The 23963-nt window shown below is 47.8% G+C and overlaps 2 protein-coding genes and 3 non-coding genes across 7 annotated transcripts; all 5 read left to right on the top strand.

Moving 5' to 3' along the window:
• Positions 1–873: 873 nt before the first annotated feature.
• On the top strand, positions 874–10401 carry LOC137791056 (kunitz-type protease inhibitor 2-like). Its single transcript, XM_068585760.1, has 9 exons — positions 874–1297; positions 4250–4303; positions 4437–4460; positions 4748–4909; positions 5146–5205; positions 5449–5616; positions 5734–5778; positions 8903–9011; positions 9489–10401. The coding sequence occupies exons 1-9, from the start codon at positions 874–876 to the stop codon at positions 9577–9579; spliced, it is 1137 nt and encodes a 378-aa protein (XP_068441861.1). The 3' UTR covers positions 9580–10401.
• A 1237-nt stretch (positions 10402–11638) lies between these two features.
• On the top strand, positions 11639–23589 carry atg16l1 (ATG16 autophagy related 16-like 1 (S. cerevisiae)). Of its 3 annotated transcripts, XM_068584244.1 has the most exons (21): positions 11639–12030; positions 12621–12726; positions 13194–13287; positions 14364–14466; positions 14735–14808; positions 14887–14956; positions 15391–15572; positions 15760–15825; positions 15897–15983; positions 16542–16601; positions 16715–16759; positions 17653–17755; positions 18190–18295; positions 20363–20433; positions 20863–20934; positions 21332–21452; positions 21592–21697; positions 21838–21987; positions 22067–22114; positions 22836–22937; positions 23034–23589. In XM_068584244.1, the coding sequence occupies exons 2-21, from the start codon at positions 12624–12626 to the stop codon at positions 23125–23127; spliced, it is 1857 nt and encodes a 618-aa protein (XP_068440345.1). In that variant the 5' UTR covers positions 11639–12030; positions 12621–12623; the 3' UTR covers positions 23128–23589. The 3 variants fall into 3 exon arrangements, with proteins under 3 accessions (XP_068440345.1, XP_068440346.1, XP_068440347.1); XM_068584245.1 differs by lacking the exon at positions 16715–16759 and having other exon boundaries at positions 17650–17755; positions 23034–23588; XM_068584246.1 differs by lacking the exon at positions 16715–16759 and having other exon boundaries at positions 11640–12030; positions 23034–23587.
• Positions 15023–15299, top strand: LOC137791220 (small Cajal body-specific RNA 6). Its single transcript, XR_011078014.1, has one exon. It is a non-coding gene; the product is annotated as a small Cajal body-specific RNA 6 (non-coding RNA).
• Positions 17831–18100, top strand: LOC137791218 (small Cajal body-specific RNA 6). The gene has a single exon (XR_011078012.1). It is a non-coding gene; the product is annotated as a small Cajal body-specific RNA 6 (non-coding RNA).
• On the top strand, positions 20967–21247 carry LOC137791221 (small Cajal body-specific RNA 6). The gene has a single exon (XR_011078015.1). It is a non-coding gene; the product is annotated as a small Cajal body-specific RNA 6 (non-coding RNA).
• Positions 23590–23963: the final 374 nt, after the last annotated feature.

A 23963-nucleotide genomic window follows, 5' to 3' on the forward strand; every position in this document is an offset into this window, starting at 1 on the left:
GAAATGTTTGTTTTAGAGATCATAAGAATCAAAGAGAAGCCAAGAAAACACTCCAATCAGAACTATTGATTTAGCTCCAAACCAAAGAGATCCAGGTCTCTGTGGTCCAGAACCACACAGGCCCTCTAAAGGTCCAGAGGGATCCAGGTCTCTGTGGTCCAGAACCACACAGGCCCTCTAAAGGTCCAGAGGGATGCAGGTCTCTGTGGTCCAGAACCACACAGGCCCTCTAAAGGTCCAGAGGGATCCAGGTCTCTGTGGTCCAGAACCACACAGGCCCTCTAAAGGTCCAGAGGGATCCAGGTCTCTGTGGTCCAGAACCACACAGGCCCTCTAAAGGTCCAGAGGGATGCAGGTCTCTGTGGTCCAGAACCACACAGGCCCTCTAAAGGTCCAGAGGGATCCAGGTCTCTGTGGTCCAGAACCACACAGGCCCTCTAAAGGTCTGTTTCTCGTTACCTCCCTCTTGTTTGTCCCCTGCCCCCTTGCAGAACCGTACTTTGTGTTACTGTGTGTTACTGTGTGTGTTACTGTGTGTTGCTGTGTGTTGCTGTGTGTTACTGTGTGTTAAACAATACTAACGTGTAGTTAGTTGTATTATGATTAACTAAATGATGAAACACGAGCCGTGCGGTGACGTGGCCAGTGGGCGTGGCTGCGTGACCGCACCTGTCGCAGGTAAAGTATCTGCGACACTGAAACGCTCCAAACGAGGAAGTGCGCGCGACCCGAGAGCCGAGAGCCCCGAACTAGAAACCCGAACAGGAGACCCGAACCGGAGACCCGAACCGGAGACCCGAACCGGAAACCCGAATCAGAGACCCGAACCAGAGAGCTTTAAACCGCTTAAGTCGAGATCTGGATCAGAAGAAGATGGACCGGTGGAGTCTGTTGGTCTTGGTCCTGCTGGGTGCCGGTCTGGCTCTGGGCTGTGACTGGGACCAGTCCGTGGATCCGGACCAGGGTCTGGCCGTCGTGGACGCCGCCATGGGGCTGAGCCTGGACCGGATCTCGGAGGTCCCGGACTCGGAGAGCTGCCGGGCGAAGTGCTGCGCCAGGTCGGACTGCGATCTGGTCCTGCTGCGGGACCCGCAGGACGGCCCGCTCCAGTGCTTGCTGGTCTCCTGCCTGCACGGGGACCGGGACGTGTGCGTCCTCGGGCCCGCGACCAGGACCAGGGTTTACCGCAGGAAGGGCCCGAGGGAGGCCGGCGCGAAGCCGCAGGACGCCGGGGACAAGAAGCACGTCGTCCCGCTGATGAGCTCCTGGCAGCCACTGAGCAACCTGACCGAGAACCGTAAGAGATCAATACTTCTGATCTTAATATTGATTATCTTAATATTGAGTATCTTAATACTTTCAGCCAAGAACAACAAGATAATCAATACATCTGATCAGAGGGGCTCGATTATCTGAATATCAATTATTGATGATCATAATACTTTAAGACCCTTTAGACGTGGGCGCTGAGGACTACGTGGTCTTCAGCATGACCAATATTTCAAAGTAAATTATATTGCTGAAGTGAAGAAAAGTTAATATTAAGTTCATGATTAAAGCTAATAAACAAGTTGATGATCAATAGTGAGCTGGTTTCCTCCTCTGACATCATCACGCTTACCTGTCAGGTGAGGAACGCAGGTCTCTGTTCTCTGCTCGGGGCTTCCGGTCCGACCGGTCGCTCCACTTCCTCTCAGGCTCATGAAAACCTGATAGTTAGGATCAGGAAGTAAAAGATGACAACGAATGTGAACATTTCAGTTTATTGCCCTGATTTAAAAAGTGACCTTTAAATCAACAAAATACCACTTCCTCACGGAGGAGGGGCAATACATGTCACGTGACCAGAATTATATAATAAGGAATAATATGGTACTATGATCTCTCTAGTGGGGTAATAAGGTACTATGATCTCTCTAGTGGGGTAATATAGTACTATGATCTCTCTAGTGGGGTAATATAGTAATATGATCTCTCTAGTGGGGTAATAAGGTACTATGATCTCTCTAGTGGGGTAATATAGTACTATGATCTCTCTAGTGGGGTAATATAGTACTATGATCTCTCTAGTGGGGTAACATGGTACTATGATCTCTCTAGTGGGGTAATATGGTACTATGATCTCTCTAGTGGGGTAATAAGGTACTATGATCTCTCTAGTGGGGTAATAAGGTACTATGATCTCTCTAGTGGGGTAATAAGGTACTATGATCTCTCTAGTGGGGTAATATGGTACTATGATCTCTCTAGTGGGGTAATAAGGTACTATGATCTCTCTAGTGGGGTAATAAGGTACTATGATCTCTCTCGTGGGGTAATATAGTAATATGATCTCTCTAGTGGGGTAATATGGTACTATGATCTCTCTAGTGGGGTAATATGGTACTATGATCTCTCTAGTGGGGTAATAAGGTACTATGATCTCTCTAGTGGGGTAATAAGGTACTATGATCTCTCTCGTGGGGTAATATAGTAATATGATCTCTCTAGTGGGGTAATATGGTACTATGACCTCTCTAGTGGGGTAATATAGTAATATGATCTCTCTAGTGGGGTAATAAGGTACTATGATCTCTCTAGTGGGGTAATATAGTACTATGATCTCTCTAGTGGGGTAATATGGTACTATGATCTCTCTAGTGGGGTAATATGGTACTATGATCTCTCTCGTGGGGTAATAAGGTACTATGATCTCTCTCGTGGGGTAATATAGTACTATGATCTCTCTCGTGGGGTAATATAGTACTATGATCTCTCTCGTGGGGTAATATAGTAATATGATCTCTCTAGTGGGGTAATATGGTACTATGACCTCTCTAGTGGGGTAATATAGTAATATGATCTCTCTAGTGGGGTAATAAGGTACTATGATCTCTCTAGTGGGGTAATATAGTACTATGATCTCTCTAGTGGGGTAATATGGTACTATGATCTCTCTAGTGGGGTAATATGGTACTATGATCTCTCTCGTGGGGTAATAAGGTACTATGATCTCTCTAGTGGGGTAATAAGGTACTATGATCTCTCTAGTGGGGTAATAAGGTACTAAGATCTCTCCTCGTTGGTACACGAGCTGCAGCATTCTGGATCAACTGAAGAGACCTAGGGGGATTTCCAGAGCAGCCTGATAATAAGGAGTTACAGTAATCCAGTCTAGAAGCAATAAATGTGTGAATCGAAGTTTCTGCATCGCTTTGAGACAAGACGTGCGGGATTGTTTGAATGTTACGTAGGTGAAAAAAGGCAGTCCTTGGGATTTGCTTGACCTGGGAGTTAAAGTCCTGATCAGAGATAACTCAGAGATTCTTTACGGTGGTGGTGGATGCAGAGCGATGCCATCCAGAGAAACATCATCACAGAATTGATTTCTGGTGAAGTAACTTGTTGAATGTGGACCAGTGTGTCGACGTGTTCTCTTTGTCCTTCTGCTTCAGCGGGTCCAACTTGTGTGAGTCTGTCGTGGTGTCGGGTTGCTGTCTGACCGGTTCTGTGAACTCTGATCCTGAAGACAAACACCTGAACACACCTTTACTGACGACTCTTTTTGTTCAGGACTTGTGTTACAAAAGTCACAGATTCCTCATCCGTCCATCTTTCTGTCTGACCATTTCCTGACTGAATCGATCATAACACACACACACACACACACACACACACACACACACACACATTGTGTGTGTTGCAACAATACAAGTTAGTAGTTTGAAACCAGCTGGCAGTGTCCATCTTAAAGCAGCGCCACTTCCTGGTCTTCTGGGTTTAGGAGGTTCAGTTGGATCTAAGAGTTAAACCTGATGGGCTCTGGGACCAGAACCAGAACCAGCTGGTTCCTGCAGGTCCAACATGATGACATGTGACCTCATCACCATACCAGAACCAGCTGGTAACTGTAGTACTGGTAGTAATAACTGTAGTACTAGTAGTAATAACTGTAGTACTGGTAGTAATAACTGTAATACTGGTAGTAATACCTGTAGTACTGGTAGTAATACCTGTAGTACTGGTAGTAATACCTGTAGTACTGGGAGTAATACCTGTAGTACTGGGAGTAATACCTGTAGTACTGGGAGTAATACCTGTAGTACTGGGAGTAATAACTGTAGTACTGGGAGTAATAACTGTAGTACTGGGAGTAATACCTGTAGTACTGGGAGTAATAACTGTAGTACTGGGAGTAATACCTGTAGTACTGGGAGTAATACCTGTAGTACTGGGAGTAATACCTGTAGTATTCTCTGTCTTCTTGAAGGGTCTCAGGATGTTGAACCTGTTGCAACAGCATCAACCTCTGCTCAGGAGAAAGGTAACGTGTGTGTGTGTGTGTGTGTGTGTGTGTGTGTGTGTGTGTGTGTGTGTGTGTGTGTGTGTGTGTGTGTGTGTGTGTGTGTGTGTGTGTTATTGTGTATGACTCAGTAACTTTGTCTTCTCTCCTACAGAAATGTCTGCTGCTGACTTCGCTGGTATGTTTGAACTGTTTTCTCATGTGAAGATGATTTAATTTATTATATTTATATGTTCACTGTTTATCTGAGTTATTAAGCAGATATTTATATGTTCACTGTTTATCTGAGTTATTAAGCAGATATTTGCCTAAATGAGTCCCAGTGAAGCTCAATACTCAGATTCACATTTGTTTTATGAATTCTCATCAGTTTATTTTGTCCGCTTGGACATGAAACAGAGTTAAAGACATTTCTGAACCAAACATGCGGCTCAGCTCTGCTTCCTCTTTGCTTCCTCCTGCCAGAGCACTGCGGGGCGGAGCCTCAGGTGGGTCCCTGCAGAGCGGCCTTTGAGCACTGGTACTACAACAGCAAGACAGGTAACTGTCAAACATTCATCTACGGAGGCTGCAGGGGAAACAAGAACAACTATGTCAGCAAGGAGAGCTGCGTGGCAACATGTACAGGTGAGCAACACACCTGTCTGTACCTGTACAGGTGAGCAACACACCTGTCTGTACCTGTACAGGTGAGCAACACACCTGTCTGTACCTGTACAGGTGAGCAACACACCTGTCTGTACCTGTACAGGTGAGCAACACACCTGTCTGTACCTGTGCAGGTCATTAGGTTCACATTGATGGAGTTACAGTCTGGTGGTTTTACACAAAGCAGTAACTTGAATACGTCGTCTTCTCTTCAGTCAGAGTTCTTTCCTCCGTCAAGGAAGATTTCACTGATGAAGTTTCAACAGAATACAAAGGTACATTCTCTCTCTCTCTCTCTCTCTCTCTCTCTCTCTCTCTCTCTCTCTCTCTCTCTCTGTCTCTCTCTCTCTCTCTCTCTCTCTCCGCTCTCTCTCTCTCTCTCTCTCTCTCTCTCTCTCTCTCTCTCTCTCTCTCTCTCTCTCCGCTCTCTCTCTCTCTCTCTTTCTCTCTCTCTCTCAGGGTTATCAATAAGTATTTTGACATGTGATGTTAAACCGTGTGTGTGTGTGTGCGTGCAGATGGCTGCATGGTGACCTCTGACCCCGGTCCCTGTCGGGCGGCCTTCCCGATGTTCTACTACGACTCCAACAGCGCCACCTGTCAATCATTCCTTTATGGCGGTTGTCGTGGAAACCAGAACCGCTACAGCACCAAGGCCGAGTGTTTGAGCCGCTGCAGACGAGACGGTAAACGGTGTGTGTGTGTGTGTGTGTGTGTGTGTGTGTGTGTGTGTGTGTGTGTGTGTGTGTGTGTGTGTGCGTGTCCTGAATGTATTTAATAATGTGTACGTGTTCTTCCTCCAGGTTCCTTTGAACATCGCGGAAAAGTTCGTGAACATTGGACTGCAGGTTAGTTTTTACTCTTTCAGTTTGTACTATGATGTCTCTAGTGGGGTAATAAGGTACTATGATCTCTCTAGTGGGGTAATAAGGTACTATGATCTCTCTAGTGGGGTAATAAGGTACTATGATGTCTCTAGTGGGGTAATAAGGTACTATGATCTCTCTAGTGGGGTAATAAGGTACTATGATCTCTCTAGTGGGGTAATAAGGTACTATGATGTCTCTAGTGGGGTAATAAGGTACTATGATCTCTCTAGTGGGGTAATAAGGTACTATGATCTCTCTAGTGGGGTAATAAGGTACTATGATCTCTCTAGTGGGGTAATGAGGTACTATGATCTCTCTAGTGGGGTAATATGGTACTATGATCTCTCTAGTGGGGTACTATGATCTCTCTAGTGGGGTAATAAGGTACTATGATGTCTCTAGTGGGGTAATAAGGTACTATGATCTCTCTCGTGGGGTAATAAGGTACTATGATCTCTCTAGTGGGGTAATATGGTACTATGATCTCTCTCGTGGGGTAATAAGGTACTATGATCTCTCTAGTGGGGTAATAAGGTACTATGATCTCTCTAGTGGGGTAATAAGGTACTATGATGTCTCTAGTGGGGTAATAAGGTACTATGATCTCTCTAGTGGGGTAATAAGGTACTATGATCTCTCTAGTGGGGTAATAAGGTACTATGATCTCTCTAGTGGGGTAATAAGGTACTATGATGTCTCTAGTGGGGTAATAAGGTACTATGATCTCTCTAGTGGGGTAATAAGGTACTATGATCTCTCTAGTGGGGTAATAAGGTACTATGATCTCTCTAGTGGGGTAATAAGGTACTATGATCTCTCTAGTGGGGTAATATGGTACTATGATCTCTCTAGTGGGGTACTATGATCTCTCTAGTGGGGTAATAAGGTACTATGATGTCTCTAGTGGGGTAATAAGGTACTATGATCTCTCTCGTGGGGTAATAAGGTACTATGATCTCTCTAGTGGGGTAATATGGTACTATGATCTCTCTCGTGGGGTAATAAGGTACTATGATCTCTCTAGTGGGGTAATAAGGTACTATGATCTCTCTAGTGGGGTAATGAGGTACTATGATCTCTCTAGTGGGGTAATAAGGTACTATGATCTCTCTAGTGGGGTAATGAGGTACTATGATCTCTCTCGTGGGGTAATATGGTACTATGATCTCTCTCGTGGGGTAATATGGTACTATGATCTCTCTCGTGGGGTAATATGGTACTATGATCTCTCTCGTGGGGTAATATGGTACTATGATCTCTCTCGTGGGGTAATAAGGTACTATGATCTCTCTCGTGGGGTAATAAGGTACTATGATCTCTCTCGTGGGGTAATAAGGTACTATGATCTCTCTAGTGGGGTAATAAGGTACTACGATCTCTCTAGTGGGGTAATAAGGTACTATGATCTCTCTAGTGGGGTAATGAGGTACTACGATCTCTCTAGTGGGGTGATATGGTACTATGATCTCTCTAGTGGGGTAATATAGTACTATGATCTCTCTAGTGGGGTAATGAGGTACTATGATCTCTCTAGTGGGGTAATATAGTACTATGATCTCTCTAGTGGGGTAATATAGTACTATGATCTCTCTAGTGGGGTAATAAGGTACTATGATCTCTCTAGTGGGGTAATATAGTACTATGATCTCTCTAGTGGGGTAATGAGGTACTATGATCTCTCTAGTGGGGTAATAAGGTACTACGATCTCTCTAGTGGGGTAATAAGGTACTATGATCTCTCTAGTGGGGTAATGAGGTACTACGATCTCTCTAGTGGGGTGATATGGTAGTATGATCTCTCTAGTGGGGTAATATGGTACTATGATCTCTCTAGTGGGGTAATAAGGTACTATGATCTCTCTCGTGGGGTAATAAGGTACTATGATCTCTCTAGTGGGGTAATAAGGTACTACGATCTCTCTAGTGGGGTGATATGGTAGTATGATGTCTCTAGTGGGGTAATAAGGTACTATGATCTCTCTAGTGGGGTAATATGGTACTATGATCTCTCTAGTGGGGTAATAAGGTACTATGATCTCTCTAGTGGGGTAATAAGGTACTACGATCTCTCTAGTGGGGTGATATGGTAGTATGATGTCTCTAGTGGGGTAATAAGGTACTATGATCTCTCTAGTGGGGTAATATGGTACTATGATCTCTCTAGTGGGGTAATAAGGTACTATGATCTCTCTCGTGGGGTAATAAGGTACTAAGATCTCTCCTTGTTGGTACACGAGCTGCAGCATTCTGGATCAACTGAAGAGACCTAGGGGGATTTCCAGAGCAGCCTGATAATAAGGAGTTACAGTAATCCAGTCTAGAAGCAATAAATGTGTGAATCGAAGTTTCTGCATCGCTTTGAGACAAGACGTGCGGGATTGTTTGAATGTTACGTAGGTGAAAAAAGGCAGTCCTTGGGATTTGCTTGACCTGGGAGTTAAAGTCCTGATCAGAGATAACTCAGAGATTCTTTACGGTGGTGGTGGATGCAGAGCGATGCCATCCAGAGAAACATCATCACAGAATTGATTTTTGAGGTGTTCTGGGTCAAGTAAAATAACTTCAGTCTTGAGTTCAACAGCAGGAAGTTGCAGGTCATCCAGGTTTTTATGTCTTTAAGACACGCCTGAAGTTTAGATACCTGCTGGATTTCATCTGGCTTGATGGTCAGATATAGTTGAGTATCATCGACATAGCAGTGAAGGTTTATAGAGTGTCTTCTGTTAACATAAAAGAAGCATATAGAAGGTGAATGGAAGTGGTCCAAGCACAGAACCTTGTGGAACTCCATGATGAACGTTGGTGGCCATCGAGGCTTCATCGTTTACACAAACTGAGATCCATCTGGTGAACGGGACTTAAACCAGCTTAATGCTGTACCTCTAATACCAATCCACTGGTCTGGTCTCTGTAATAAAATGACTTGGTCAATGGTGTCAAATGAAGCACTAAGGTCTAACAAGACCAGAGACAAGTCCTCTATCAGCACTAGGGTCTAACAAGACCAGAGACAAGTCCTCTATCAGCACTAAGGTCTAACACCCCCCCCCGCCCCCCCCCTTCGTGTTGATGACTAACACAGTCTTCTTCTGGTCTCTTCCAGCTGTCTTCCTCTTCGTCACTCTGGCTGCCATCTCTGCTCTGCTGCTGGTTACGCTCGTCGTCATCACGCTGAGACGCCACAGTCGGTCCCGCCGTCTATCTTCTATCAGGTAACATTTAATCTCCATGAACAGATTCTGGCCAGGAATTTAACGAATCGGATGGAAACCGGACACGGTTCTGGTTTCCGTTTGTAATCCTTGTGGAGAGAAAAAGAGGAAGCGATGTCAGAACAATTGTCTACCAGCTGGATAGCGAAGCAGACCTGAATGTGATCTCGCTCCATGTGGTCCATCTCAAGTCATTAGACTGTATCAGTAGGATGAAAGGTCTTCAGACTGATTGGGTACCACAACCTGCCTCAGTGCTGATGGTAAACTGCTGCTTACGAGCCGGTCACACCAGCGCCCCCTGTGGCTGTAATCCGGATCACACGGCAGACTTCAGGAACGATGGTGTTGAAGGTCTCCTTGTTCCCTCAATCAAAGGGTCTCTGCTGAGGGAGGGGATAATTTATTGATTGGCCTACTGATGTAATGACTGATTGATGTAATGATTGATGTAATGATATTGATCTCTTTCTGCAGTGATAAAGAGGAGTTGCTTCAAGAACCAGATGAGCGGTCCTCTCTGGAGTCTCTGGCTGTCCCAGAGAGCCCCAAACCGGACAAGGCCTGAGGAGGGGGTCTGGAGCCCCAGAGGGTCTGGAGCCCCAGAGGGTCTGAAGCCTCAGAGGGTCTGAAGCCTCAGAGGGTCTGGAGCCCCAGAGGGTCTGGAGCCCCAGAGGGTCTGAAGCCTCAGAGGGTCTGGAGCCCCAGAGGGTCTGGAGCCCCAGAGGGTCTGGAGCCTCAGAGGGTCTGGAGCCTCAGAGGGTCTGGAGCCTCAGAGGGTCTGGAGCAGAGCCAGTTCTGTAGCATTATTTTACACTTTACTGGTTTGATCTTGAACCTGCTATAATCTGGATTATTAATAGAAATCTTCAGAACTCTTGATTTGTTCCTTGTTTTTAAACTTTACTTCTGTGAACATTAATTCAACGATAAGTTAGGAAACAGAAAATGAAATGATGATTCCAAATACAAAAAACTTTCATTTAGAGTGATTTATTAAGTAAATCCTCAAATTATTGAGTTTTTCTATAACGTCTGTATTCTTTTAATTATCATAAATTACTTTTACACATGAGTTTATCGTGTCAGGTAACGGAGAACTGTTACATGCAAATAATAGTCTGTTATTTTATTATTGGAAAAAAACTATTAGATAGTTATTGATCCTTATTAGTAAATAGAGAAGTCATCATTTTATTGTTGAGAAATACATTGTTTTGATATCAACTGATGGAAACAGAATGTATTGTATCTGTAAACTAGTGTTTTCATAATAATAATGATAATAGTTTATCTGTTGGCATCATTAACCAGCCTGGGTTTAATATCAATGATTCAATAAGATATATAATTATATTTCTGTCTTTAAACTGTACTCAATAAAACTTTATTAACACCTCATCGATCTGTTTAACATTACATTCACAGAAACATTCACAGATCATACAGTTTATCTATGGAGGCTATATGAGCTCTCTGAAAAACATATCACAACTTTCTATCTCATACTTGTGGCTTTCTATCTCATACTTGTGACTTTCTATCTCATACTTATGACTATCTCTTTGAGCTGACGTCAGTGAGTCCCTCAGGGTTCAGGGGACATTAGGACTGGGCCAGAGTCACATTCGCACGACCATCACAGAGGTCTGTGTAGGAGCAAAAATGGCACCGAGCTGGAGGGAGGCAGCTGAAGTAGCTGATGTTGGCTAAGAAAAAGAGAACCTGGAGCACCGTGAGTCAACACCGCTGAGGTTACCGTAGAAGAAGAAAAGAGTCAGTCAGAACGTAGAAGAAGAAAGGAGTCACAGTCAGAACGTAGAAGAAGAAAGGAGTCACAGTCAGAACGTAGAAGAAGAAAGGAGTCACAGAACGTAGAAGAAGAAAGGAGTCATAGTCAGAACATAGAAGAAAGGAGTCACAGTCAGAACGTAGAAGAAGAAAGGAGTCACAGAACGTAGAAGAAGAAAGGAGTCATAGTCAGAACAAAGAAGAAAGGAGTCACAGTCAGAACGAAGAAGGAGTCACAGTCAGAACATAGAAGAAGGAGTCACAGTCAGAACGTAGAAGAAGAAAGGAGTCATAGGCTCAATCCCAGTCTCCTCCCTCATGACTCACGGACTTTGAGGCTCCCGTGAAGTCCTTGAGGGTTTAGGGGTGTCCCAGTGTCACATGGTGGAGGGCCTGAGGGCTCTGTGGCGGACATGTTGAGCTCTTTATGAACCCTTTCAGTAAGTCAACATTAGATGCTGACTATGCCGAAGGGAATTACCCACAATGCACTTCAACATGACGTTAAACACGCAGTTCCCAATGGAAGAACGGAGACGTTAAAAAAAAGGTAAACAAAGAGGCACGTGGCCATTTAGCTGATAAAATACCTTTACAACATTATGGAACATAAAACACATGAATCAGAGGAATGCAAACAGAATATATATATATATATTTTATATATATATTTTATATATATATATATATATATATATATATATATATATATATATATATATTTGTACATTCATCAAACATTTAATTTTGACAAAATGAGTAAATAAATAATTTAAAAGGACTTATCTCGTGAGGAAGACGTTCAAACCAGTGAATAAAAAGAATAAAATAAATACACAATATGTTTTAATGTAGTCACGTGATGTTGCAGTAAAGTGCTGTCATTCATATTCACACCATCAAGAACTCACAGACTCTCACACTCAACCACTCAGCAGCTGACGTCAGTGAGTCCCTGAGGGTTCAGGGCTCCAGGGTTTAGGGTGGAGATTGGGATTGGACCATTCACAGCAGCTCAAACCCTGAAGACTCTCAACTCAACCAACTCTAGACCGTAGAAGAAGAAAGGAGCCGCACTTATACCGTAGAAGAAGAAAGGAGCTACAGTGAGACCGTAGAAGAAGAAAGGAACCATAGTTAGACCGTAGAAGAACCTAACGCAGCTTGACGGGAAAAAAAGAACAACCAAACGCAGTTAAACCACAGAAGAAGAACGCCGTTAAATGGTGTAAGTTTTAATGTTCTTTCTTTTTAACCAAGGTCTGCAGCATGTTGCTAACTTAGCATGCTAACATGTCGAGTCACGGGGACCCGTTGTCGGGACCGGCTCTCACACAGACGTGTTGTTGCTCCTCCAGCTGGTTCCTTAGAGAGGACAGCGCCTTTAGCGGGTTAGCTACACATGCTAACAGAGGCTCGAGCAGCTCAACACGTGACCATGCTAATTGATGCCGTAATCTGCGCGTTAATTAAAGTTCCACGAGTGAGTTAACGCTGACGTCACTTATTGTGCATTATGGTGCGCGTGGACCCACCAATTCCCCGCATTACCCCCCGTGTTAACGGTTACGTTCACTTCGCGTAAACACGGGTTCCGTAGCCAGCGACGTCATCACATCGCGACTTATGCTGCCATCGCGTTATACCGAAGATACACTTCACCTTGTTTACACGATGACGTACTGTGTTCTGTTACACTTCTACTATCAATACAGTTACAGTAAAAGTACTCAGAGTACAATACTATGAGACCACCGTGTGTGTGTGTGTGTGTGTGTGTGTGTGTGTGTGTGTGTGTGTGTGTGTGTGTGCGCGTAGGTCATGGCTGAGAGATGTGTGTGTTCCTGGAGGAAACACGTCTCAGAGCAGCTGAAGATCAGAGACCGAGTTCAGAGACAAGCCTTCGAGGAGATCGTCCTCCAGTGTGAGTCTCACTTCCTGTTGTCTCTCCTCCTGTTGTCTCTCCTCCTCCTCCTGTTGTCTCTCCTCCTCCTCCTGTTGTCTCTCCTCCTGTTGTCTCTCCTCCTGTTGTCTCTCCTCCTGTTGTCTCTCCTCCTCCTGTTGTCTCTCCTCCTCCTCCTGTTGTCTCTCCTCCTCCTCCTGTTGTCTCTCCTCCTGTTGTCTCTCCTCGTGTTGTCTCTCCTCCTGTTGTCTCTCCTCCTGTTGTCTCTCCTCCTGTTGTCTCTCCTCCTCCTCCTGTTGTCTCTCCTCCTCCTCTTGTTGTCTCTCCTCCTCCTCCTGTTGTCTCTCCTCCCCCTCTTGTTGTCTCTCTTCCTCCCCCTCCTGTTGTCTCGCCTCCTCCTGTTGTCTCTCCTCCTCCTCCTCCTCATGTCTCTCCTCTGGTCTCAGTGTGGACAGACAGTTTCATGACCCGTCTCTCTCTCTGTGTAGATAACCGTCTGTTGGAGAAGTCAGACCTGCAGACAGTTTTGTCAGAACGATACCAGACAGACAAGTATGACGTCCAGAGAGGACACGAGGCCGGGTGAGTCCCTTGTGTGGGGTCCTGGTCCCCTGTGACGTGTCCTGGTCCCCTGTGACGTGTCCTGGTCCCCTGTGACGTGTCCTGGTCCCCTGCGTGGGGTCCTGGTCCCCTGCGTGGGGTCCTGGTCCCCTGCGTGGGGTCCTGGTCCCCTGCGTGGGGTCCTGGTCCCCTGTGTGCGGTCCTGGTCCCCTGTGTGCGGTCCTGGTCCCCTGTGTGGGGTCCTGGTCCCCTGCGCGGGGTCCTGGTCCCCTGCGCGGGGTCCTGGTCCCCTGCGCGGGGTCCTGGTCCCCTGCGCGGGGTCCTGGTCCCCTGCGCGGGGTCCTGGTCCCCTGCGCGGGGTCCTGGTCCCCTGCGCGGGGTCCTGGTCCCCTGCGCGGGGTCCTGGTCCCCTGCGCGGGGTCCTGGTCCCCTGCGCGGGGTCCTGGTCCCCTGCGCGGGGTCCTGGTCCCCTGCGCGGGGTCCTGGTCCCCTGCGCGGGGTCCTGGTCCCCTGCGCGGGGTCCTGGTCCCCTGTGTGGGGTCCTGGTCCCCTGCGCGGGGTCCTGGTCCCCTGCGCGGGGTCCTGGTCCCCTGCGCGGGGTCCTGGTCCCCTGCGTGGGGTCCTGGTCCCCTGCGTGGGGTCCTGGTCCCCTGCGTGGGGTCCTGGTCCCCTGCGCGGGGTCCTGGTCCCCTGCGTGGGGTCCTGGTCCCCTGCGTGGGGTCCTGGTCCCCTGCGCGGGGTCCTGGTCCCCTGCGCGGGGTCCTGGTCCCCTGCGCGGGGTCCTGGTCCCCTGCGCGGGGTCCTGGTCCCCTGCGCGGGGTCCTGGTCCCCTGCGCGGGGTCCTGGTCCCCTGCGCGGGGTCCTGGTCCCCTGCGCGGGGTCCTGGTCCCCTGCGCGGGGTCCTGGTCCCCTGCGTGGGGTCCTGGTCCCCTGCGCGGGGTCCTGGTCCCCTGCGCGGGGTCCTGGTCCCCTGCGTGGGGTCCTGGTCCCCTGCGTGGGGTCCTGGTCCCCTGCGTGGGGTCCTGGTCCCCTGCGCGGGGTCCTGGTCCCCTGCGTGGGGTCCTGGTCCCCTGTGACGTGTCTCTCTGTGTCTGCAGCTCGGGGACAGACGGCCGCAGTGACGTCCTGCAGCAGGAGATGTCTCATATGAGAATCAAACACCAGGAGGAGCTGACGGAGCTGCACAAGAAACGAGGAGAGGTGGGTCATCTCACACAGGAAGTGATGTCACCAGTATCTCACACAGGAAGTGATGTCACCAGTATCTCATACAGGAAGTGATGTCACCAGTATCTCACACAGGAAGTGATGTCACCAGTATCTCACACAGGAAGTGATGTCACCAGTATCTCACACAGGAATGCCATCAGCATCCGTTATCCGTTCCAGATGGCCAACACTTGTTGGTCCATCTCAAGGAGAGGCGGTGACCTTGGGAAGTCCTTGATCCCTGTGTGTTTGTCCTCAGCTCGCTCAGAACGTCATCGACCTGAACAACCAGATTCACCTGAAGGACAAAGAGATCCAGAGCAACGAGGCCAGGTGAGGACACACACTATACCATACACACACACACACACCTCCACACACTCAGCAGCATGAGGCGTGTCGTGTGTGCAGGATGGCGGAGTTCCAGCAGCAGATCAGCAGCCTGGAGGGAGACTGTCGAGAGCTGAGGAGCTTGCTGCAGGTAAGCCTCACCTGGACGTCCTGTGTACAGCAGACTTTGGTACTGAGACTTCAGAGACGTGATAAAGGTCAGTGATGAGCAGTAAAAGGTCTGATTACCCACAATCCTCTCCTGCTGCCCTGTGGCTCCCAGCAGCCCCTGGTCTGTGCTCCCATCATGCTCTAGTGCTGCACTGGTGGGGCCAGGAGCTGCTGACAGAGAAACAGGATGTGACCTCACAGTGTGAGTCTGTACAGAGACCCTGCAGGCTCAGTGTGATGACTGACATCCAACAGAACCAATCAGCACGGAGCTGAGGCTGAGGGGGAGGCGGGGCCTGATCTCAAGTTTTCAAGCTGAGACCTTTCATTCCTCTAAACGTCTGTAGTTCCTGTGAAAGAGAAGAAAGAAACTTGAAACGTGTTGAGTTTAACTGACGTCCTGTGTGTCTGCAGGACCTGGAGAGGGCCAACCAGACGCTGAAGGACGAGTACGACGCCCTGCAGATCACCTTCTCTGCTCTGGAGGAGAAGCTGAGAAAGACCACCGACGACAACCAGGAGCTGGTGTCCCGCTGGATGGCCGAGAAGGCTCAGGAGGCCAACAAGCTGAACGCCGAGAACGAGAAGGACAGCAGGTGAGCCGCACACCTGGAGGGGATGGAGGTCATGGACATGAGCTGGATCCTCCTCACGGACATGAGCTGGATCCTCCTCACGGACATGAGCTGGATCCTCCTCACGGACATGAGCTGGATCCTCCTCACGGACATGAGCTGGATCCTCCTCACGGACATGAGCTGGATCCTCTGCTTGGTGTTTCAGGCGCAGACAGGCCAAACTGCAGAAGGAACTGGCCGACGCAGCCAAAGAGCCGCTGCCCATCGAGCCGTCAGTACTCCTTTTATCTGCTCTACAGAAATAACGCTGGTCGTCTCCCAACTGACTCTGTTGGTCCTCAGGGACGACGACATCGAGGTTCTGGCAGAGGACGGCGGTAAGGGGGGCGGAGAGACCTCCCCGAAGGCGCCGCTCAGCAGAACTCCCAGGTGAGACCAGTATGAACTAATGGGCTGGACTGGGAGAGTTAGAAGACGTGGTGTTGGTCAAACACAACGAGACGTTAGAAGACGTGGTGTTGGTCCAACACAACGAGACGTTAGAAGACGTGGTGTTGGTCCAACACAACGAGACGTTAGAAGACGTGGTGTTGGTCAAACACAAAGAGACGTTAGAAGACGTGGTGTTGGTCAAACACAACGAGACGTTAGAAGACGTGGTGTTGGTCAAACACAACGAGACGTTAGAAGACGTGGTGTTGGTCAAACACAAAGAGACGTTAGAAGACGTGGTGTTGGTCAAACACAACGAGACGTTAGAAGACGTGGTGTTGGTCAAACACAAAGAGACGTTAGAAGACGTGGTGTTGGTCAAACACAAAGAGACGTTAGAAGACGTGGTGTTGGTCAAACACAACGAGACGTTAGAAGACGTGGTGTTGGTCAAACACAACGAGACGTTAGAAGACGTGGTGTTGGTCAAACACAAAGAGACGTTAGAAGACGTGGTGTCGACTGGTTCTGATCTTAGTTTCTATGTTTCTGCAGTAAGAACATCTCCCAGCCTCCTCCTGGTGGTCTGTTGGACTCCATCTCCACCATCTTTGGGTATGTAGGTGTTAGGTCTTCGGTTCAGGTCTCTGGGATCCGGACTGTCTGTGTTGTGATTCACCACCTGTCTATCTACCTGTCTGTCTGTCTGTCTGTCTGTCTGTCTCCAGCGTGTCTGAGTGTGTCCAGCCTGGACTCGTCCCCCCACTTTCCAGGTGAAGGACTGGGTGTGCTCACCTGTTCACACTGTTGGCTCTTTGATTGACAGCTGGCTGACTCGGTTGATGCTCTTTAAATAAAATGCTCTTCTCCTCGACGGCAGCGTCTGCCTTAGTCTGGTTTGTCTTGATTGTTTACCAATCAATAATAACATCCTACCCACTCAGTTCATATCACAGGTTTCAGAGGAGGCTTGTGATTGGCTGTTGATCGTTGGGCTGTCAGTGTGAACGCACCGTGAGGATTGTGGTGACGCGATTATGCAATAATCTCAATACTAAATCAATACTTAGTTATAGAGACTGACTGTTGATCCTCAGCATCCGTCTTCATTCATCAGACCAGCAGCAGATCTTTTTGTTAAAAAAATGGATCTTCAGCTGCTTTGATTAGTTGAAGTTTCTCTAATTCACATTCAACCTTCAGTCTGGACGATGATGATGATGATGATGATGATGATGCACAGCATTCAGCTCCAATCTCATGTCTCTCTGGTGACTAGAACCAGTTTTCCTCCTCACATTACTGTGATTGATTGATTCAAAGGTTCCTCACTGGTTCTGAACTCTGAGACTAAACAACCCTCAAGATCCCACTGAAGACTGAACCTGGTCCTCCCTGCTGGGCGGGGCTTTGTTAAGACTCAGACTGGTTGGACTGGGACTGGGACTGGTGGGACTGTGACTGGTGGGACTGTGACTGGTGGGACTGTGACTGGTGGGACTGGTTGGACTGGGACTGGGACTGGTTGGACTGGTACTGGTTGGTCTGGAACTGGGACTGGTTGGACTGGGACTGGTTGGACTGGGACTGGTTGGACTTGGACTGGTTGGGCTGGGGTTGTTCTCCTAATAGACTGGGTTACGACTGTGCTCCTTTTCCTCAGCAGGCGTCGATCTGCCAACTCTTTCAGCTCTTCACCTGAAAACACAGAAGCTCTTTCTGGAGTGTGTGCGGAAGTTCGAGTCCCTTCGACCGCTCTGCACGTGTTCGTAAGTAACCGTGGAGCCACAAGACTCCATGATCATGTGTGTAGCGTTTGCCATCTGATCAATTAAATCCTCATTGGTCAGTGATGAGCAGTAAAAGGTCTGATTACCCACAATCCTCTCCTGCTGCCCTGCGGCTCCCAGCAGCCCCTGGTCTGTGCTCCCATCATGCTCTAGTGCTGCACTGGTGGGGCCAGGAGCTGCTGACAGACAGGATGTGACCTCACAGTGTGAGTCTGTACAGAGACCCTGCAGGCTCAGTGTGATGACTGACATCCAACAGAACCAATCAGCATGGAGCTGAGGCTGAGGGGGAGGGGCCTGATCTCAAGTTTTCAAGCTGAGACCAAAACAAAAGGAGAAACGGGTGTTTTTATTGCTTTATATATTATGGTGTGTGTGTGTGTGTGTGTGTGTGTGTGTGTGTGTGTGTTCAGGAAGCACACGACGGCGAGGTCAACGCAGTGAGGTTCAGCCCTGGATCTCGTCTCCTAGCAACAGGAGGGATGGACCGCAGGGTGAAGCTGTGGGAGGTCGTCGCAGGTGAGTCCTCAGGTAGAGGAGCTGCTCTGTGTTGTAGCTCTTGCCCTCAGGTAGAGGAGCTGCTCTGTGTTGTAGCTCTAGTCCTCAGGTAGAGGAGCTGCTCTGTGTTGTAGCTCTTGCCCTCAGGTAGAGGAGCTGCTCTGTGTTGTAGCTCTAGTCCTCAGGTAGAGGAGCTGCTCTGTGTTGTAGCTCTTGCCCTCAGGTAGAGGAGCTGCTCTGTGTTGTAGCTCTAGTCCTCAGGTAGAGGAGCTGCTCTGTGTTGTAGCTCTAGTCCTCAGGTAGAGGAGCTGCTCTGTGTTGTAGCTCTAACCCTCAGGTAGAGGAGCTGCTCTGTGTTGTAGCTCTAACCCTCAGGTAGAGGAGCTGCTCTGTGGTGTAGCTCTTGCCCTCAGGTAGAGGAGCTGCTCTGTGGTGTAGCTCTTGCCCTCAGGTAGAGGAGCTGCTCTGTGGTGTAGCTTTAGCCCTCAGGTAGAGGAGCTGCTCTGTGGTGTAGCTCTAACCCTCAGGTACAGGAGCTGCTCTGTGGTGTAGCTCTAGCCCTCAGGTAGAGGAGCTGCTCTGTGGTGTAGCTCTAGCCCTCAGGTAGAGGAGCTGCTCTGTGGTGTAGCTTTAGCCCTCAGGTAGAGGAGCTGCTCTGTGGGGTAGCTTTAGCCCTCAGGTAGAGGAGCTGCTCTGTGGTGTAGTTCTAGCCCTCAGGTAGAGGAGCTGCTCTGTGGTGCAGCTTTAGCCCTCAGGTAGAGGAGCTGCTCTGTGGTGCAGCTTTAGCCCTCAGGTAGAGGAGCTGATCTGTGGTGTAGCTTTAGCCCTCAGGTAGAGGAGCTGCTCTGTGGTGTAGCTTTAGCCCTCAGGTAGAGGAGCTGCTCTGTGGTGTAGCTTTAGCCCTCAGGTAGAGGAGCTGCTCTGTGGTGTAGCTCTAGCCCTCAGGTAGAGGAGCTGCTCTGTGGTGTAGCTTTAGCCCTCAGGTAGAGGAGCTGCTCTGTGGTGTAGCTCTCGCCCTCAGGTAGAGGAGCTGCTCTGTGGGTGTTCTAGACGATGATGTCATGAGTCTCTGCTCAGGTCCTGCTCCTCGTTCCAGGTTCATCGAGTTATCTGGATCATTTTCCAGGATAAGATGACGCTTGTCAGGCTTTTCGGTTCATCGGAGCAAGTTTAGAGAAATGACCGTAGCAACACATTGAAATCCCTTCTGGTCCAGAGCAGGTCCACTGGATGAGGTGGCCACGCCCACAACCAGCTGCTTCCTCATTGATGAAGGAGCCATATTAGTTACATTCTAATCCTGGCTTTAATATTCTGGCTATAATATCCTGTCTTTAATATCGGCTATAATCCTGTCTATAATATCCTGTCTTTAATCCTGGCTATAATCCTGTCTTTAATATCCTGGCTTTAATCCTGGCTATAATCCTGTCTATAATATCCTGTCTTTAATCCTGGCTATAATCCTGTCTTTAATATCCTGGCTTTAATCCTGGCTATAATCCTGTCTTTAATATCCTGGCTTTAATCCTGGCTATAATCCTGTCTTTAATATCCTGGCTTTAATCCTGGCTATAATCCTGTCTTTAATATCCTGTCTTTAATATCCTGTCTTTAATATCGGCTATAATCCTGTCTATAATCCTGTTTTAAATATCCTGGCTATAATCCTGGCTATAATATCCTGTCTTTAATATCCTGTCTTTAATATCCTGGCTTTAATCCTGGCTTTAATCCTGGCTTTAATATCCTGTCTTTAATATCCTGTCTTTAATATCGGCTATAATCCTGTCTATAATCCTGTTTTAAATATCCTGGCTATAATATCCTGGCTATAATATCCTGTCTTTAATATCCTGTCTTTAATATCCTGTCTTTAATATCCTGTCTTTAATCCTGGCTTTAATCCTGGCTTTAATATCCTGGCTTTAATCTCCTGGCTTTAATCTGCTGGCTGTAATATCCTGGCTATAATCTTGTCTTTAATATCGGCTATAATCCTGTCTATAATCCTGTTTTAAATATCCTGGCTGTAATCTCCTGACTTTAATCCTGACTTTAATCCTGGCTTTATCTCCCTGCGTCCAGGTCGCTGTGAGCCTAAAGGCGCTCTGACCGGCAGCAACGCTGGAATCACCAGCATCGAGTTCGACAGCGCTGTGAGTTAAATATGTTGAAGAGTTAAATATGTTGAAGAGTTAAATATGTTGAAGAGTTAAATGTGTTGAGTTAAATGTTAGTATTTCATAGTTATCTATATAATAGTTAATATCTCTTCAGGGCTCCTACCTGCTGCTTGTTATCTATAATAATAATAATAATAATAATAATAATAATAATAATAATAATAATAATAATAATAATAATAATAATAATAATAATATTTCTTAATATCTCTTTAGGGCTCCTACCTGCTGCTTGTTATCAATAATAATATTTATTAATATCTCTTCAGGGTTCCTACCTGCTGCTTGTTATCAATAATAATAATAATAATAATAATAATAATATTTATTAATATCTCTTCAGGGTTCCTACCTGCTGCTTGTTATCAATAATAATAATAATATTTATTAATATCTCTTCAGGGCTCCTACCTGCTGGCCGCATCCAACGACTTTGCCAGCCGCATCTGGACCGTAGACGACTACAGACTGAGAGTGAGTCTTGAGTCTTGAGTTTTGAGTTTTGAGGTCCATGATGTCACATGTAAAAGGTCTGAATCTCAGATCCCACCTCGTCGGCCATTTTGGCTCCCAGCAGCCCCTGGTCTGTGCTCCCATCATGCTCTAGTGCTGCAGTGGTGGTGCCAGGAGCTGCTGACAGAGAAACAGGATGTGACCTCACAGTGTGAGTCTGTACAGAGACCCTGCAGGCTCAGTGTGATGACTGACATCCAACAGAACCAATCAGCATGGAGCTGAGGCTGAGGGGGCGGGGCCTGAGTGCTGATCTCACTCTTCTACTGAGACCACAAGACTGAGACCGTTTTATGTTACATCATGAGCTGCTGAGGACTGACTGACTGTGTGTGTGTGTGTGTGTGTCTGTGTCTAGCACACCTTGACGGGTCACAGTGGGAAGGTGCTGTCTGCTCGCTTCCTATTGGACAACGCTCGCATCGTCTCTGGGAGCTACGACCGAACGCTGAAGCTGTGGGACTTGCGCAGCAAAGTCTGTACGTCACCCTGTTGTGTTGTTGTGTGTCTGTACGTCACCCTGTTGTGTTGTTGTGTGTCTGTACGTCACCCTGTTGTGCTGTTGTGCGTCTGTACGGTTGTTCTTGTGCGTCCTCACCTGCCTCCTCACCTGTGCAGGTATGAAGACGGTGTTCGCTGGCTCCAGCTGTAACGACATTGTGTGCACGGAGCAGTGCGTCATGAGCGGACACTTCGACAAGAAGGTCAGATTCTGGGACATCAGGTCAGTTCGTATTGATATTAATAACCAGTAATGACATGGGAATGATTATTAATAAAGACGTATCCTGACAGTGTGTCGTACCGTGTGATGTCATGTCAGGTGATATTGTGTGGTGTGATATTGTGTGGTTTGTGCGTCAGAGCGGAGACCTCGGTCCAGGAGCTGGAGCTGCTGGGCCGAGTGACGTCTCTGGACCTGAATCACGACCGCACCGAGCTGCTCACCTGCTCCAGAGATGACCTGGTGAAGATCATCGACCTGCGCACCAACACCGTGAAACAGACTCTCAGGTGGGTTCAGCCTGAAGGGGTGGGTGGGGGGGGTTATGTTCTGATCCAGGTCCCTAACCTGTGTTTATGTTGTTTTTAGTGCTCAGGGTTTCAAGTGTGGAGCCGATTGGACCAGAGTCACCTTCAGGTGAGTTAATTTTACACATTAAAGGGCCCTGTCGTAAAAATATATGTAGCTCCTCCAATCATGCTAGCTCCATAATTGTAGCGCTTCTTGTCATGCTAGTCCATCTTGCTTGCGCGTCTTGTCATGCTAGTCCATCATGGTAGCTCCCCTCGTCATGCTAGCACCATCATGCTAGCTCCTCTCGTCATGCCAGCACCATCATGCTAGCTCCTCTCGTCATGCTAGTCCATCATGGTAGCTCCTCTCGTCATGCTAGTCCATCGTGGTGGCCCCTCTCGTCATGCTAGTCCATCATGGTAGCTCCTCTCGTCATGCTAGTCCATCATGGTGGCTCCTCTCGTCATGCTAGTCCATCATGGTGGCCCCTCTCGTCATGCTAGTCCATCATGGTGGCCCCTCTCGTCATGCTAGTCCATCATGGTAGCTCCTCTCGTCATGCTAGTCCATCATGGTAGCTCCTCTTGTTATGCTAGTCCATCATGGTAGCTCCTCTCGTCATGCTAGTCCATCATGGTAGCTCCTCTTGTCATGCTAGTCCATCATGGTAGCTCCTCTTGTCATGCTAGTCCATCATGGTAGCTCCTCCCACCAGAGTGTGCATGATGACTCGTTGTGTTTGAGCAGTCGGACTAGAAGACTAGAAAAGAAATAAGATACCGATTTTAGAAGAGTTGTAGAATGGTCAGTGAGCGGCCATGTTTCTTTTGTGTGTGTTGTTCAGTCCTGACGGCAGCTACGTGGCCGGAGGATCAGCTGATGGATCTCTGTACATCTGGAACGTCCTGACAGGGAAAGTGGACCGAACTCTGGACCGAAATCACAAGTAAGAACCAGATTGACTCCATCATGGATGCAACAGACGGGACATACAGTGACAGTCGTAACTGATGTTTGATGTTGTTTTGCTTTTTTTCTGCAGCTCTGCCATCAACTCCGTGTCCTGGTCGCCTTCAGGAGCGTTCGTCGCCAGTGTGGAGAAAGCCGGCAGAGCCATCCTGTGGTCCGACATGTGATCGGTTGGAGGAGGAGCTTGAGGAGGATCCTGAAGAAGAGGAGCACCTTGAACAATGCAGCTCCTCGTTGATGACGTGTGTGTGTGTGTGTGTGTGTGTGAGTGAGAGAGAGAGATATTTGAAACAAGAATAAAATCTGAATAATCTGTGATATTTATCTCAAACTATTTTGTGAAAACTGCAGTAAATTAATGTAATTCTGCTTTATTGTTTGTTTTTGCTTGTGAAATCAAACAGAAGGTGTGTTTGTTTACTGCCTGGTGTTTGTGTGCTTCACTAGTAGTGTTACCCTGGTCAACAGGTGTGTGTACTCTGCTGAAGCCAGCAGACACGCTGAGGCTGACAGAAACTTATCGGCTCAGCAGAGACTAACGCTGCTAATCATGTGATGTCAGAATCACAACAACAATTCTGATTAATCGTTATGTAAAGACTTATTGATACTGTGGAGTATGTACTTAATCTATAATCTGTAAATCTATCATTTAAAACTACATACTGTATACGGATAAATGTCTGTTGCTGTTTCTATTCTTGTCTCAAAGATCCAGCTTTCTCCGCCATACGTCCGTTAGACGTTTGGGTTAGACGTGAGGGGACATTCGTTGGTCGGACGTTGGGAGACGTTCGTTTTAGACGTGAGGAGACGTTCGTTTTAGACGTGAGGAGACGTTCGTTGGTTAGACGTTGGGAGACGTTCGTTGGTTAGACGTTGGGAGACGTTCGTTGGTTAGACGTGAGGAGACGTTCGGTTTAGACGTGAGGAGACGTTCGGTTTAGACGTGAGGAGACGTTCGGTTTAGACGTGAGGAGACGTTCGGTTTAGACGTGAGGAG

This window comes from Clinocottus analis, unplaced genomic scaffold, assembly GCF_023055335.1.
Source record: "Clinocottus analis isolate CAN_PGR_092001 unplaced genomic scaffold, fCliAna1.0.p SCAF_2, whole genome shotgun sequence".
In the NCBI taxonomy this organism is placed as follows: Eukaryota; Metazoa; Chordata; class Actinopteri; order Perciformes; family Cottidae; genus Clinocottus; species Clinocottus analis.